We start from the raw sequence: 16,275 nt of genomic DNA, 5'->3' as shown, positions 1-16,275 counted from the left end.
TTTATTGAATGCAGCTTTTCAAAATATAAATTTTATGAAGGTTCTTCTTTCGGACTTCGGTTATGCCAAATCAAAATAGATCAGGAATGCTCCAATGCATACTTGTACCATCTGATAAGTAATTTTAGAAGCTCAAACTTTTTGATCACAGTTTGAAATGTAGATGGCAGGACAAGCCAAACATGTCATCATACAATAGCGCCATCTATTAAATATATTACGAACTCTTTTTGAAGTTTCTACTCAACTTCAGTTTTGACTATCGCTTAACAGATGGCGTTAGTTTGAACAAATTTCAAAATTACTACAATTCTAGCAAAAGAAACACTTCAAAAATAAAATTCTGGATTACTAAAAAAAAGATTTATTCAGAAATAAATTATAACAGAAATATAATATTATCAAGTATAAATAGCATTAGCCTGTAATGGAAGTTTCTCACTAGTTTTAAAATTATTTATTTATTTTATTAACAAATTTTAAACTCCAGAGCTGATACACACATACAATGACCTCATTAAATTGTAAATTATAACAACATATAATCACTAATTCACCTTTGAATATAAAAATTACAAAAAATAAAATTCTGGGACCTCAACAGATAAAATCAAACAGCTAACCGAAGGCAGAGAGGTAGTTGCGCTTAAAATACTTGTAGCTCGGCAACAAAGGTTCCATTCAATCTAAAAACAACATAAAATGGGTTAATACTTGAAAAAATATTCCTAAGATCACAATTTGTTAGGGAAAATACCGGGGGATTTCTTCATGACGTCCTGAAAATGTCTCCTGCCATCGATGTACATCATTGCCTCATGGTAGGTCATCGGGAAAACCTCGTTGACCATTTCCGGGACCTGATACGTGAAATGGAAGGTGTTGGTGGAGTCGTTCTTTCCCGTGATGGGATTATAGGTCTCCACGTGCACCAATATCTGGATGTAGTTTATCTGCGTGTACACAACTTGGGCGTGCATTTGAATTAGAGAACTGACAGCGATGGGCCGTTGAAACTGGATGTCGCTGATACTCTTGAGAGTGGGACGATATTTGCTGAACATGTAGCCCAAAACCTGCATGGAAAACGAACTATATTGAAGTTGTTCGGGAGTACAGACAAGCGGCGAGTTCAGAAGCGATACTAACAAGTCGTTTAAAAATGTTGCAAACGATTGAAATTACAGGCAGAAATTATTTCTTGCATTAGAGAAAAATTATACTTACCCAACTCAATTCCTCAGCTTGGGCCATGATGAATCCTCCAAACACGGTGTTATGCATATTACGTTCTTCGGGATGGGAGAATACTACATTTGAGATCGACGCAGAGTTCATCCATACGCAACCCGGAGGAAGAACCCTGTTTCTGTGACTGATTTCTTTGTTAACTGTCCTCAAGTAGATGTCATGGATGATCTTTTGTTCTTCACTGTCAGGAATTACCTAAAATAAATACAACAAATAACAGTATGTGGTAGTTTCCTAATTGTTTGGATTTCATACTGTTAAGCTATTCACCCAGGTTACGCCACTGGCCGGCAATGTGCCGCCACTGGGCGCAGCGGGATATTTAACAATCAAATATATTCAATGGCCTTGAATAAATTAGTAATTTCGTAATTTGCCAAAGCTAACTTTTCCTTCAACAGCACATACTTTCTATTAGAAGAGGTTTGGCGTTCCAGTATAGTTTTATAGTTATAGTTATTCGACGTTTTGACATAGACTTTGAAGCATTTCAAAGAACTGGAAAGTATGACTATATTAGTCTCGATCTAACAACTTATCAAGTAGTGACACACGTTCAAGTTTTTGTGACTTGACGTCAGGGTCTCAATCCGACAACTCATCAGGTAGTGATATGCATAAACAGGTTTCGTGACTTGCCATCCAGGTCTCAATCTGACAACCCAACAGTTAGTGATACCCATTGAAGGTTTTGTGATTTGACGTCAGGATCTCAATCTGACAACTCATCAAGTAGTGATACGTATTACAGGTTGAGTAACTTGACACCAGGGTCTCAATTTGTCAACTTATCATATCAGGTAGTGATACCCATTAAAGTTTTGTGATTTGACGTCAAGGTCTCAATCTGACAACTAATCAGGTAGTGATATATAAACAGGTTTCGTGACTTGACATCCAGGTCTCAATCTGACAACCCAACAGTTAGTGATACTCATTGAAGGTTTTGTGATTTGACGTCAAGGTCTCAATCTGACAAATAATCAGGTAGAGATACACATTAAAGGTTTTGTGACTTGTTATCAGAATCTCAATCTGCCTACTTTCCAGACCTCCACCAAACCTCATATAAGAATTGCACAATTAGGCAACAAAAAGCGAACATTTAAAAATGTGTTGACCATTTTTAAACACAAAAATTTTACGTTCAGTGAATCTCTTGCATATAATGGCCCCCTATTCAATACATATCTTAAGACGTTGAACACATGCATATCGTACCTTTCAGAAGACGAATAAAGGACTCACTAATGAGTTAGAGATATCTTAACCTGGAAGACTTTCTATTTTATATTATAACATTGAAAGTTTAGTTACTCCACTTGTAAAACAAATTCCAGAAGCTATTTCGTTTCATAAAAACCACCCCAAACGTTCTTCAGAAAAACCATTATAAAAATTCACCTTCAATACATGCTTTTGCTGTAACTTGACCCGCCTCTGTTTTCTATCTTCGCCTCCCGACAGAATCTGTATTTCCCTGTCATTCGCTGGTTGAATAGCGTTCACCACTGCCGATTTACTGTTATTAGAGTCTCTGGCCGCCAGTAAAAACAAAGCCCTAGTGACACGATGCCAGGCTCCGTGCATTCGTTGTTCCAACCACACCACAACTTCCAGCGAAGATTTGCCAACCCAACTGACGTGGCCGGAGATCTTAATGTCCTCTTGAGGCTGAAAGGGGGGCAGATTGTTAGGTGGAAGAGTTTGAAAAGCCTGTCATCTTGGGTGTCGTTACCTTCGGTGTGAAGTCTGTGAAATCGATTTTATCTACTAGTGCAGTGACCAAAGTATAAGGAGACACTTCATTCGGAGGCTGCTTCGGGTTCACGATATGTTTATGAGCGACCATCACTGAAAAAATCATCGAAAGTTGACTTGCACATTTTTAAAGACCACGTTTTGTAATCTCTGTGGCAATTAGGCCTAATGTTTTATCTACCTCAGTTGTAGAAGAAACTTTAGGCATAAAGACCCGGAAGTAGAGTTTCCAATCTTTGAAAATGATATTTACTTACCGGCAAAGATGTCCATATCTTCAAGTAACCTGCCGATTCTCACATGACCAAGAAACGTTACATATTTGTCCTGCAACACCTTATCCGAAGACAGCGGGATGATTCCAGCCAGGTAACTGTCTTCCATGGACCGTTTCGGAAGTTCCTCTTGCGTCTTGGGCAGGAATTTCAGCAGATGAGAACGGTCCTTCGGTATAGGATGATATCCCGAGTCGACTCCCATGTCCTTTGCCATATTCAACTTTACTTGTGGAAGAGAAAGTCAAATTGAAGATTTGCATGAAGAAATGAAAGAAGGTATGTTGAATCCTCGTAATGAAAGAGTTTGATCAATTCATTTTGCAAGATAACTACCATCAACCTTGAAATGTATGGATTTCAAAAAAACGTCGCTGGACTCGAAATTCTTCAAACTAGAAAGGTTATTTATATGCTCAACAAAAGTCAGCTTCTTGTCAAATAAAACCCCTGAATCTTTTGCCGCCTCACTAATGGAAAACATGAATTCCTGTGACTCAAAACTAAAGACTGTTACAAGAACTCACCTTGAATTTTTCATTGTGGATTAGGAATTGAGACAGGCATTTTTCACTTACATTGCGTTACTGTGGGATACACAGGCTCTGGGGTGGTTGAAAACATCTTGATCCGATCGACTCCAAAGATACTATAACGCAAAATATCTGTGTTAATTACTATCTCAGTTTACGGGTTACAAAGGTCAAGAACTTCAAATCGTAAACTGATAAAATCAACTTTTATAACTGGCGATCTTTCTCCGCATCGTAAAGGTCAGGAATGTACACAGAAATTTACTCACCTCCTGTTTGCTCCAAGAAGGTAACGGGAAGTTAGCAATCGAGCAAAAATTTTCGGTGACATCCTACTGATGACGATGTGTTTTTTTATTAATATAAATAATACTGACAGATCCTATAACGATTTCTTGAGTGATATTACATCATTGTTGGGAGAAATGTAAACAACAGATAGCAAAAAAATTAATTTGTAGAGGGGAAAAAATAATTCACAATATAAGTTTTTATTTTTGGATTGCGACATTTGATCCAACAATTCCCTAAATTCGGAAAAACGATACCGTAGTGCCATCTTTTATTGAATAACTGAACTTTTTAATGTTTTCAACAGAAATCTATAAAACATTGGTCGCGAGCGGCTTTTGACGTTCGAATATAATAACGTATAGTTGAAATGTTTTATATGTTCAGAAAGCTAAAATTAAATATGTATCACTATCTACTACTTCTTTTTGTAGGAATTTTCGAGAATTCAGTCACTAGATCCCGAAGTATCATGCAAAGGTACAATTTGTTAGAATCTTTCAGATTATCTCATATATTTCATTGTTTCTCGATGTTTCAACAGCATTTTGCTGCATAGACCTCGGTGTTTTTGGGGACTCAACATCATCTCACAAACACAATTCAACTTCAATTCAAACAGATCCATTTGTTGAAGAATCTCGTGCCCCATAAAGTTCATGTTACATTTGAACTACCGTGACACTGATGACGTTTGTCATTCATTTGTTTTTGTGTCAATCAAAATATTGTTAAATCTTCTAGTACTTTTAATATATCACAAGAAACATGAATCTAAGCAATAATAAATATATTCAAGTAGCAGGGAGCACGGCGGGTATCACAAGCAGCGACAAAGTGGTCCAAGACATTCTGAACACCTTCACGGATCTCAGGCATTACTCCAGGGAGATCGAAAATGAACTCAAAACCACCGAAAATCAGTCCATAAAGGTGTACATGGAAGAAAGCGAGAACATAGCGAGTCTACACAATCAGATAACAGCCTGCGACCAAATACTGGAACGGATGGAGAACATGTTATTAGATTTCCAAACCGATCTAGGGAGCATCAGCACGGAAATATTGACTTTGCAGAGAAAGTCAATATCTATGAGCCAAGAACTAACGAATAGGCAAGCAATTAGAGGTCAACTGAGCCAGTTCATAGATGATATATCAGTTCCGGAGACTTTAATCGTAGGGATAATGGATCTGTCGGTCACTGACAAGGAGTTTTTGACGCAATTACAAATTCTCAACCATAAAATCGGCTTTCTGAAAGAGCAGAGCTTCAAAGACACCAAATCATGCCAGGACGTTAAAGACGTTCTTGAAAAACTGAGGAACAAGGCCATGGCGAAGATAAGGCATTACCTTCTCGAGCAGGTATCGAAATTCCGAAAACCGATGACCAACTACCAAATCCCTCAGAATAACTTGCTGAAACACAAGGGTCACTACGAGTTTCTACTGTCGAATGAGAGGAACATAGCCGAAGAAATAGCCAACGAATATATAGACACGATGAGTAAAATATACTACTCCTACTTCAAATCTTATGACAGTCGGATCATGAAGTTACAGTACGAAGAGACGACCACAATGGATGATCTCATGGGCATAGAAGACACTGCTACGAGAAGCCTCTTCAACAAATCTCTGAAGCACAAAGCAACAGTTTTCACGATAGGCAACAGAGGCGATATTTTGAACCAGCAATTGGAAGCCCCTATCATTGTGCCCCATGCCGAAACAAAGAACAGGGTATGTTATTCATGAGTGTCTTTACTGCACATTGAAAAGTTTTCTTTCAGTATCCCTTTGAAGCCCTGTTTCGCAGTGTGCAGTACGCTTTGGTCGATAACGCCTGTAGGGAGTATCTGTTCATTAGCGAATATTTTATGGCTAAGAACCAAGCTGCTTTGGATCTGTTCAATAAAATCATGGAGAAAACCCTCACGCTGCTCCAGGTAAATCTCAAAACAGCCACCTTTTGAGAATGATGAAAATCTGTTACTTTTTATAGAAAAATTTCAAAACCTACATGTCGAGTTGCTTCGATTCCATAGCCGTTTTTCTTTGCTTCCATTTGGTGCTGAGATACAAGATCATGTGCCACAAGAGGTGCGTACCTGCCCTAGATCAGCATTGGGAAGTTTTAGAGAATGTACTGCTCTCGAGGTTCGAATACATCGTTCAGCTGAACATCAAAAGCATCAGAGATTGCGATGTTACCAAGTTCAATCTGGAGTTAGGACCCCATTATGTAAGTTGGGAAAAAAGAAATTCACGAAAGTCACATTGAAGGCAATTGAATCTGAAGATGTCGAACAAGACACACATACTGACACACTCACACACATACACATACAACGCACACACACAACATATACTCAACACACACACACACAACATATTCTCAACACACACACACACAACATACTAAACATGCATATAAAATACACATACACAGCATACACATGCTGACACACACAACATTTACACGACACACACCACAATATACAACACACACTCAACACAAACACACACACTGATATACATACAACATACACACACCACATACAGTCAACAGAAACACACACACTGACATACACACAACAACACACACAATATACACCACACACACAACATACAAATACCACACACACACACACACACACAACATACAAACACCACACACACAACATACAGTCAACACAAACACCACACACACAACATACAGTCAACACAAACACACACACTGACATACATACAATATACACACAACACATACACACACCACATAAAGTCAACACAAACACACCCACCACATACAGTCAACACAAACACATACACTGACATACCTATAATATACACACACAACATACACACAATATACACACACAACATACACACAATATACACACACAACATACAGTCAACTCAAACACACACACTGATATACACACAACATACATACACCACATACAGTCAACACAAACACACACACATAACATACACATAACACATACAGTCAACACAAACACATACCCACACAACACACGCACAGTATTTATTTGTGGACCGTTGTCAAAGATATAAATTCAGGAACTCCTTTTCCAGATTGCCAGGCGTTACGCGGAATTCAGCGCCGCTCTGGTGAGCATCAGCGAAAACTTCCCCAACGAGCTGGTCAACAAGCTGCTGGCCGAACTCCAGGAAGAAGTAGAAATGTTTATACTCCGCATGGCGGGTGCCTTCACGGAGCGCAAAGACCAGCTCATCTTCTTGATCAACAACTACGACATGATACTGAACATCATCATGGAGCGAACGAGAGACAACTCCAAGGAGGCTGAGATATTCAAATCCCGTCTAGCCGCCAAGAGCGGGGAGTATGCAGAGCAGATATTGTTCCCGCACTTCGGCGAGATGATCCAGTATGTCAAAGAGTGCGAGCATTACTTCGAGAAGGGGAAGATCAAGGAACTGAAAGCTATGGAGCCCAAGTCGATCGATATTGTGCAGAACTTTACGGCAAACTGGAAGAAATCTCTGGAGGATCTCAACCGGGAGGTACTGCTGTCTTTCCCCAACTTGGTTACCGGTTCCAGTCTGCTACAGCTTGCCCTCACGCAGTTGGTGCAGTATTATCACAGGTTTCACAAGCTCCTAGGCCCTACTATCAGGTCACAGCTTGTTAATATTCATCTCATCATGGTAGAGATGAAGAAGTACAAGACTTCTTTTTGAAGAAGTGCGAGTTTCGGAAGCTTCAACAGATTACCAAATCAAGTACTTATCTCATTCCCTGTATTTATAATATCGAAATTTATTTATTTATTTTAATATATTGAAAAATTGCAACTGTTATTTGTTATCGAAGTTTTATTTTAAATTCCTCTCCGAATTGAACCATCATCATTGTCAGTATTGACAAAATTTAGTTGTAGAAAAAAAACTGGTATCGAGTTTCTGACCAAAATTTGACAAATAAAAGTGACAGAAAATGCTTAAAAAAATCTATAGAAACTAAATGAATGATTCACAAAACAAATTGGAACATTGACAATTCTTTCACAGATAAAACTTATGTTTTTCAAAAATTGATACAAATAAATTCTACAATTCTTACTTTTTCGTGAGATCTTACATCAAATTTTCAATTGGACTAAACCCAAAAATAAAAAAAACTGGACAAAAATAACATTGAAAATACGACTGTTTTTTCAATATGTACTTCACAAAAGAAGTGACAATGTAATTCCCTTTTTGCTAGAAGAACCTCATTTCAAGATGTAATAGATTCACGAAACACCATGTCAACGACGTAAGAAGCATTGTCCGCTCGAACGGGCGTTAACTTGAATGCAGCTTTAGTGGACCCAATCACAGATATTAATCTGTGACCCAATCATAATTCTTGCAGATTTCGTGTTAACACCCGGAATGCTCGAGGTGTACTCTCAATGACCTTGGATCATTTATTTTCAAACTCGGAGTGAAATCTGTTTCATTAGCTATAACGAATCAAAAGCCCGGACAATGGCATGACCACAGAATAATAAACAATGACAGCTCGATCAGACGTCAACTCGAAAGTAGCTAACGACAAATGACAGTGACAGTTGTAATTTGTAAATGGTTGCGTTTGTTGAGGCAGAAGTGAAAACGTAAGCTGGAAATTTGACAATGCACAATGGCTACGAATAATATCAATGAAAATATTCTAGATCCTATAGGATCTGACAAAACAGAATGGGTTCCCCTTACACTAACTTTAGTGGAGTATCAAAAAGGTGAGTACACTAACAAGTCCTTGTCTTTTTCTGTGGCAGGAATCACTGTTATGAAAATGACTGGACCAATAAATTGAACCCTTCTAAAAAATAATGTTTTAGGTGACCTTATAGGTCAGTTTCTGGCTCTCATCAGCTTGGCACCCTTCGGAATAGGCTCGGGCTTTATAGCTTTAATTCTCTTTAGGCGAGACTTACATACTGTAAGTTTATGCAATCTTTTCGACTTTGAGTGACAGTTTCTGTTCCAGATCACATTTTTCTTAGGAACCCTCTTCTCAGAGATACTCAACTATGTACTGAAGCACACAATTTGCGAAGCGAGGCCTGTACATAGAGATGCGATTCATGTTGAATACGGGATGCCGTCGTCCCACGCACAGTTTGTCTGGTTTTTCGCAACGTACATCATCTATTTCGTCTTCATAAAGTAAGCAAATGTAGTTCAGTGGATATTCAATGAAGTTTTCGTGATGATTTGTGTTGTAGGCTTTACCACATGAATAATAACACAATTATCGAAAATCTTTCCAAGTTTTTGATAATATCTTCATCGCTAGTGATGGCTGTTTTAGTCAGTATAAGTAGGATATATTTGGAGTATCACACGTTTTGGCAGGTCCTGTGTGGAGCTGTGGTTGGAATATTATTTGCAACGTTCTGGTTTGCATTAACGTACCTGGTATTGACACCATTATTTCCACAGATCGTTTCTTGGTAAGCATATACAATAAACTCTTACGAAATACAAAAATTTGGGGTTCAATAGAAGCAATCTTTATAGGTTAAGTAGTTAAACAAAGCAAGCAAACAAAATGAAGTGTTCTCAATCAAGATCACTCCAACTGCTTTGACAATCGTCCATTCACGATAATGTAGAACTGAATGTATGTTGTTTTCAGGAAAATATCGGAAATACTTCTCTTGCGAGACACCACCCTCATTCCGAACGTGCTTTGGTTCGAGTACACCAACACCCGGCAAGAGGTGCGAGCTCGAAGCCGCAAGCTGGTCAGCATGAAGTCCCAATGACGTTTTTTGGACGACAGTTTCAGTTTCACATTGCCCTACCCTGTGGTCTACTTCTTCAGATCGTTCGTCTACTGGCCCAGGAAGCAGCGGTAACTCTAACGGAAACTGTGGCATCAACCGATAACAATCAATATTTTTATAAAACGGGCAGCTTTTCATCGAGGCAATGACGGAAAATATCGGTGGGGCGGCAAGCTAAATGGTGGAGTATGTGAAAAAAGATATTTTTTTTACGACCCGGCACTCTACCCACGGGAGAATTCCGCCTCGGATTTTCCTTGCCTTCAAAATCATTGCCGAAAAATTGTGTGTATCTGAGAACTGTCAATTTGTACGTTTCGGGAAACTGTCGATGATATTTCGATCGAGAGAGTATTCTGTATTGAATATCCGGTCGCCTCTGTTGTAATAGTTGTAATTGTATGAATACGTTTTTTGACAGTGTGATTGTCGAACATTTGTGGTCTCTGTTAGAGTAGTTTTCGTCAAATTCGTTTTGTATATCTTCTCTTTGGTACACCTCTAAGACACATTCCAGGAAAAATTGCCAAATTATTTGTCTCTTTCTATAGGATTCAGCGCAGCATTTCGAAGCCTTGAAGTGCGTCAAAATATCTTGATGAATAGTATAGTTTTTATCTTCCATTTTGTTTTAAAGTAAGTTTTTTTACTTTTTGTTTTAGGTGTTTAGTACAAATGTCTTCCTTTCCACAGTGGGGTCGATTTTCTTCAACCTTGCCATAATTACCACGCATCTTTATAAATAGTTTCGTATTATTGATATTGTCTGCAATGAGAAGTGCAGGTAAATTGTTCAGACGCTTAAATCGACAGATATGGAGGTTCAAAACCGTAATGAAACGGTCAACTGTTGTTAATTAACTGCAAACTCTTCGTTTTGGAGACCTTCCAAAGTTGATTGCCTCCCATTTTCATGGGTGGCAGATTTTCAACATTTGGCGGAGTCCCTCTCACCTTAGACCAACCTGCTCACCTACTTCCAGTTGATGAAATTAACTATGATAGCTGGTGGAGACGGACCGGATTACCTTCAACTGTTAACGAAGGTAATCTGAAACCATCAAAGAAGCAGCTATCACACTCTAACAAAAAAAGGGTGGGAGGTGACCCAGAACCTTCTTGAGTAACCTACTCAAGCAATATGCTCATTGACTTCTAACAAATGACAAAATATAAGAAAATGAATACTTTTGAATGAAATCTTAAATATTCATCTCTCCCAACTTCCTACACTTCTTACACAGTGGGTTCTGGTAAATGCCTGCCGGGAAACAACTACTTCCCCGGCTAATACCACGCTGGACATTGAATTATAGAAGTAGGGAAAGATTAATATTTCGAGATTTCATTCTGAAACTTTTATTTTCTTTAAATACAATGTTTGCGAATTCATGACCAGATGGTTTCACTACCCCACTGTCCTTTTGAGTTGGCAGCTTGTTTTTTTTTTCACCTTTGGAAATTGGCAAGCTCTGAGGAAACTTTTCTACTTTCTTCCATTCTAATACTCTTGTAAAACTTTGTGTGCAATCTATTAAACATGAACATAATTCTGCTATCTATTATTTGTTATCTACTTTGTTGTTTTATTTATTGTTATTTTTAATTAATTTATTATTTTATTCGCTCGAAAATATAATCAAATGCAAATCTTCGATTTTGCATTGATTTTCGGTAACGATTGAAGTTTTTTGTACACCTCTGAGGGGTTTGTACTGAGGCTTTGGATTGGGCGTTCAGATATGTAGGTTTAGGTGAAATACTACTCAAATAAGCTTATAAAAGTCTGTAAATTTCACTATTTTTTGAAATTAACTTGGACGAACTGATCCTTGCGATATTTCATGTGTTAATGAAACAATATCACGATATCTGATGAATTTTCAGATATAAAATGTTTCTTCTTGTCCTTTAAAGTTTTGTGAAGTTGAAAAGATCTTTCCACCTGTCTCGAGCTCTTTTGAGCAGTATTTTCATCACACAGAATGACAATTAGCGTTGAAATAAATTGTCCAGTTGGCACAAAATCTCTTAACTTGGCGTTCACCCTGTTTCGAGAAGAATCTTTGAGCAGGCTTCCGTCGTTTCCATTTTACTTTCTGACAAAGCGATTGGGAAACTTTGTGAATTAGCGTAAGATGTATGTGTGACAATTTGAATTTTCACTCTAGCAATCAAGAATATACTTAATAATGGTCGACTGATTTAAAAACTAGTTGGATAGACTTAAACGATAACTGTAGGTGTAATTTATGTGAAATTATGCTTACGATGTGACATTTTTTAAATTAGGATCCTTTATTAATGTTAGTGTGCTTTTTTGAGTAGCAATTTTATTTGTGTAAGGGATGTGAAGAGACAATTTTGACCATTATGAAATAAACTGTTGAATAGCTTGGGGCGGTTTTACTGGTTTTCATCATTTATTTATTGATTTTCACTAGAAATTTTGGTACACCAGGTAATGGTAGTGGAAAAAAAAACATTACAAAAAAGACAGCTGATATGATTCACCTGGACTAAAGTTTCACAACACAGAAGCTTCATATAACTCGAAAAGCTCTACCAGCAATTTCCTTCAAAATGTCTGGAGAAAGTCGTATGAAAAGCACTTCTCAACAGTTGATTTTGCTGGTGCCAAAAAGCAATTATTCATTAACACAAGAGTCCTTTTTATCCATTTTCATCAAACTAACAAAAGTTGCTTCACTCGAAATATTCTATCCCACAAACTAATAGTTCGATAGCTGTGAAATTTGTACACATTTTTTGAAGGTTAGACTTAACTAAAAATCATTTGTATTTAACACTAGTGGCGCCATCTATGTGTTAGCCTAGGAACTTTTCAGTCCGGATAATTATTTGCCTCTATAATATTGAAACTGAATCGTTTTCAAATATATAATGAATAAATATTAGTCTATTATGAGATGTTTGGCCTTCCTTATTTTGAAAAATACATCAAATATCGACAAAAAATTATTTTCAATTACTCTAGTTTCAATTTAGGACTGGATTCATATTTTTTCGGAGCATTCCCAAAAATATATTAACTGTGTTATGAAAAATTGAAGTGACTTCAAAAAAAACTTACCTGGATATGCATAAAAGTAGAAACCATTCATTACTACGTAGTTTTGGAAATGCTGTTTCTACAAAGGCATATATTCCTGCATCATCATAAAAACTCACTGTATTATAAAATTGACGTCATATTTGCTTGAGTGAAAGTTAGTTGAAAGGAATTGTCATTTATGTCATAAATTACCTGTCAATTAAAATACAACGAACCAAAATCATTATGTAACATTACAAGCGGCGTAACTGCTCAGTTCAAATCTCGCTCTTCACCCAAACCCAAAATGCCGCTCTCAAAACTTCAAATCATTTGATGGAAAAGAAAAAGACTTCGAAGAAAAAAATCAAGGTCAGAAAGTCTCCCGTTTCGCCCGTACGTGTCTTGGAATTTGTATTATTTAATTTATAAAAATGCTGTATTTTGTAGATAGTGAGTTGTACATCTGTTGAAAATTTTTTCATTCCGGTGGTTGCACTAGACTCGGCATGGAGTGGAATAGCTTTCAGGGAACCGGAACAAGTTACTCAAGAGCATACTCAAGGTAACAGAAAGCAAATCTTTTTGGTCTCTTTCTGTCTCTAATTTTTATGGTCTTTGCTTTTCATTCGAGCACATTTGGCCAGACTCGTTCTGTCTATAGTAAACAGAAGCTTCGTTCGAGGGCGCAGCTGTTTTTTTTTGGACACTTAGTAGTTCTTATTTTTTACTTATAGTGTTACTCTGCCGAAGTATTTGTGCTAAAATTGCACTATATGCTGATTATTTTCAACTATATCACTTTGATTAACTCGAGTTAGTATCCGTTCTGATCTAAATGGTACACTCAACGTATTATTTATAAAAAACATTAATTTTTTTTAATTTATCTTTAGAATGTTGTAAATTCTCAAGTTCCACAGAACGATTTCTTCAAGAAAGAAGATACATTTCTAATAATAATCGAAGCATTTCAGTGGTATGAATTTCAAAGTTGATACAATGGTGTCTGCATATATAATCATCCGTTAGCTGAATGAACCAGAAGTTTAGTTTGGTTTTTAGCAGAATTTCAATACAACTGTTACAACAATCTACCTCATAGACTAATCGAACAGAATACTAAAAGTGAAAGAAATTGTCACTGGAAATATCTTGTGATTTATCTATAGCTTTTGAACGTTCGAGTGACGAAATACTGATGGAAAAACTCTATTACTTCGTACCTTGAAGTGTGCCAAATGATGTTCATGACAAAATTTCATTTCTTCAATAGTCAGCAACCCTGTTGTATATAAATGAAATAGCCTAGACCCTCCCTCCTTTCATTTCTTCTAGATATACCCGAAGAGGAAATTGAAATAAAAATCATCGACTGCGATGTCACGAATGAAGAACCTACACCTCCTATACTTTTGCTTTTTCCCGATTTGAGTAAAGAAGACTCTCAAATCCAGGTGCCTCTAGTGAAAGGAGAAATATCTACGAGAACTTTAACAAAGCTATTGGTCGGGAAAAAACCTAAAATGTCCTTACTCAGACATCGAAAGAAACCTTGCTTCAAGCAGGTAAGTCTACAGTTGGTCTTTTCATATTTTTTCCAGATATTCCTTCAAACCGATGAGCTTTTTTATTATGCATGTCATTTATTATTTATTCGATATCTTGGGGGTCCTACAGTGTTTCAAAATAGTTTTGTGAGGTAGTGTGTCTCTTCTATTAATGGTGCTCTATGGTTGGAACACAGACGAAGATTGTCATTTGTCAAGTTTGTGAAAATGGATGTAAAATAAAAATTATTCAGAAATACAAGTTAGGTTTAACTCGAGTGAAGAAATATACAGAAACTGAATTATAAATATAATAAATACAACATAAATTACTTGACGCAGTTGTCAATTTTTCACAAATGCATCCTCTAACTTTCCATCGTCTCCTCTTGGTTGGGAGGCGTATGGAGATTGTCGATAATATTTTTACCAAATCGCAACACCTGTTTTACTATACAATACCATCCTCAGGCGTTATTTCAAACCACTGTGTGCAAAGAACCAACTGTTTTTTGGATCGAGAGCTTTTTACTCTGGGAGTTTTCACGGACCAGACGCCTGAGCGTTTCCGTCACTTTCACTTGTTTCTTTTTTCAGAAACTTTCTCCCGTTGAGGAACTTACAGAAAGTGAGACATCTATTGAAATCATCCACAAACATCCTAAGAGAAAATCTAACGCCGATGAAGCATCTGCTTTCGCCGACGTCAGTAGTAACGACGAAAGTTCAATAAATGAAAACTCATTATCGAAACAAAGCAGAAGAAAACAAAACTTAACGAATGAAAGTGTTGAAAAGGATTCTAGAGATGATGTTACGGAAATTGTAAGGAAAACACTTGCAGATATAATTGGACCAGTGTTCGATGAAGCAGACGAAAACAAATTTTCCACCGTTGATTCCACGGCAAAATGTGACGAAAAGGATTCACCAACTAGTTTTTGTAAAACGTTGATTGAAGTTGAAATAGACAAAATACTCAACGAATGAGTTAGTGTTGATCAAACTAGCGAATTCATTGAGTGACTGAAGAAATACTAGTTAAGAGTAAAAAGAAACAATTTAATATTCTAGAAAAAAGGCATTCCATGCACTTTTATTATCATTATAACTTTGAATGAAAGGTTTTGAACAAAACTATTACATTAAAACTTATCCCCTCAGTTCAGAGTTTTTTCTATCAAGTTTTTACAATACATCTTCATCTTCCGATAAATTACGCCGTACTGCCTAATCGCATCTTTCAAATATGTACATGAAATGAAAAGTGTTTTCTATCGTTGTTTTGTATTCAACTATTTATTCGATAATGATTCGTCGTGACGTCATTGATAATACGACTCGCCAGAATAGAATCATTCGAAACGCGTCAAAACTGTCGAATGGAAATGTAAATATTTTTTTAACCCATATTCGTATGCGTGCTAAATAGTAATGTATAAAGTGCTCAAAATGAACGAGAAATAACATATGCCCCATTAGCACTCTTGATAAAGAAATAAAAGATACAATATATTTCATGATTTTACTCACCGAGGTGCTGCACCAACTATCTGCACGTGTACAGAGTTGGGTTAATCCCATTTCTCGCGTCGAAACTTATTGACAAAACAAAAGCGAATCGCTAAAATCACCGGGGTTTCTATGCATCTTTGTTTAGTTCCAGAAATTAACATTATAAATGTTCACTGTTATCTGTTATCCACTCGCTCTTAAAACAAAACA

At 37.0% G+C, this 16,275-nt stretch overlaps 4 protein-coding genes across 9 annotated transcripts; 3 read left to right on the top strand and 1 right to left on the bottom strand.

The window, feature by feature from the left end:
• Positions 1-348: 348 nt before the first annotated feature.
• LOC111517126 (acyl-coenzyme A thioesterase 9, mitochondrial) lies at positions 349-16,225 on the bottom strand. Of its 5 annotated transcripts, none has more exons than XM_074169168.1 (7): positions 16,084-16,194; positions 3,866-3,936; positions 3,270-3,515; positions 2,990-3,105; positions 2,656-2,925; positions 1,228-1,446; positions 349-1,076 (listed from the first exon to the last, which is right to left on the bottom strand). In XM_074169168.1, exons 2-7 carry the CDS (start codon positions 3,909-3,911, stop codon positions 735-737), a joined length of 1,239 nt encoding a protein of 412 aa, XP_074025269.1. In that variant the 5' UTR covers positions 3,912-3,936; positions 16,084-16,194; the 3' UTR covers positions 349-734. The 5 variants fall into 5 exon arrangements, with proteins under 5 accessions (XP_074025269.1, XP_074042942.1, XP_074025271.1 ...); XM_074186841.1 differs by lacking the exon at positions 16,084-16,194 and adding an exon at positions 4,090-4,339; XM_074169170.1 differs by lacking the exon at positions 16,084-16,194 and adding an exon at positions 4,090-4,105 and having other exon boundaries at positions 3,270-3,510.
• On the top strand, positions 4,799-7,966 carry Vps52 (Vacuolar protein sorting 52). The gene is made up of 4 exons (XM_023173148.2): positions 4,799-5,857; positions 5,908-6,063; positions 6,120-6,359; positions 7,217-7,966. Exons 1-4 carry the CDS (start codon positions 4,880-4,882, stop codon positions 7,844-7,846), a joined length of 2,004 nt encoding a protein of 667 aa, XP_023028916.2. The 5' UTR covers positions 4,799-4,879; the 3' UTR covers positions 7,847-7,966.
• On the top strand, positions 8,705-12,341 carry LOC111517112 (dolichyldiphosphatase 1). Its single transcript, XM_023173152.2, has 5 exons — positions 8,705-8,892; positions 8,995-9,095; positions 9,144-9,322; positions 9,382-9,609; positions 9,795-12,341. The coding sequence occupies exons 1-5, from the start codon at positions 8,793-8,795 to the stop codon at positions 9,922-9,924; spliced, it is 738 nt and encodes a 245-aa protein (XP_023028920.2). The 5' UTR covers positions 8,705-8,792; the 3' UTR covers positions 9,925-12,341.
• On the top strand, positions 13,184-15,713 carry LOC111517110 (uncharacterized). Of its 2 annotated transcripts, none has more exons than XM_023173151.2 (4): positions 13,184-13,372; positions 13,451-13,565; positions 14,339-14,568; positions 15,148-15,713. In XM_023173151.2, the coding sequence occupies exons 1-4, from the start codon at positions 13,337-13,339 to the stop codon at positions 15,538-15,540; spliced, it is 774 nt and encodes a 257-aa protein (XP_023028919.2). In that variant the 5' UTR covers positions 13,184-13,336; the 3' UTR covers positions 15,541-15,713. The 2 variants fall into 2 exon arrangements, with proteins under 2 accessions (XP_023028919.2, XP_023028917.2); XM_023173149.2 differs by having other exon boundaries at positions 13,185-13,396.
• Positions 16,226-16,275: the final 50 nt, after the last annotated feature.

Source organism: Leptinotarsa decemlineata, unplaced genomic scaffold (genome assembly GCF_025532065.1).
Source record: "Leptinotarsa decemlineata unplaced genomic scaffold, Ldec_3_MD MMD2_P_RNA_scaffold_5, whole genome shotgun sequence".
Taxonomy (NCBI): domain Eukaryota; kingdom Metazoa; phylum Arthropoda; class Insecta; order Coleoptera; family Chrysomelidae; genus Leptinotarsa; species Leptinotarsa decemlineata.
This window is presented reverse-complemented; position numbering and strand designations above follow the sequence as displayed.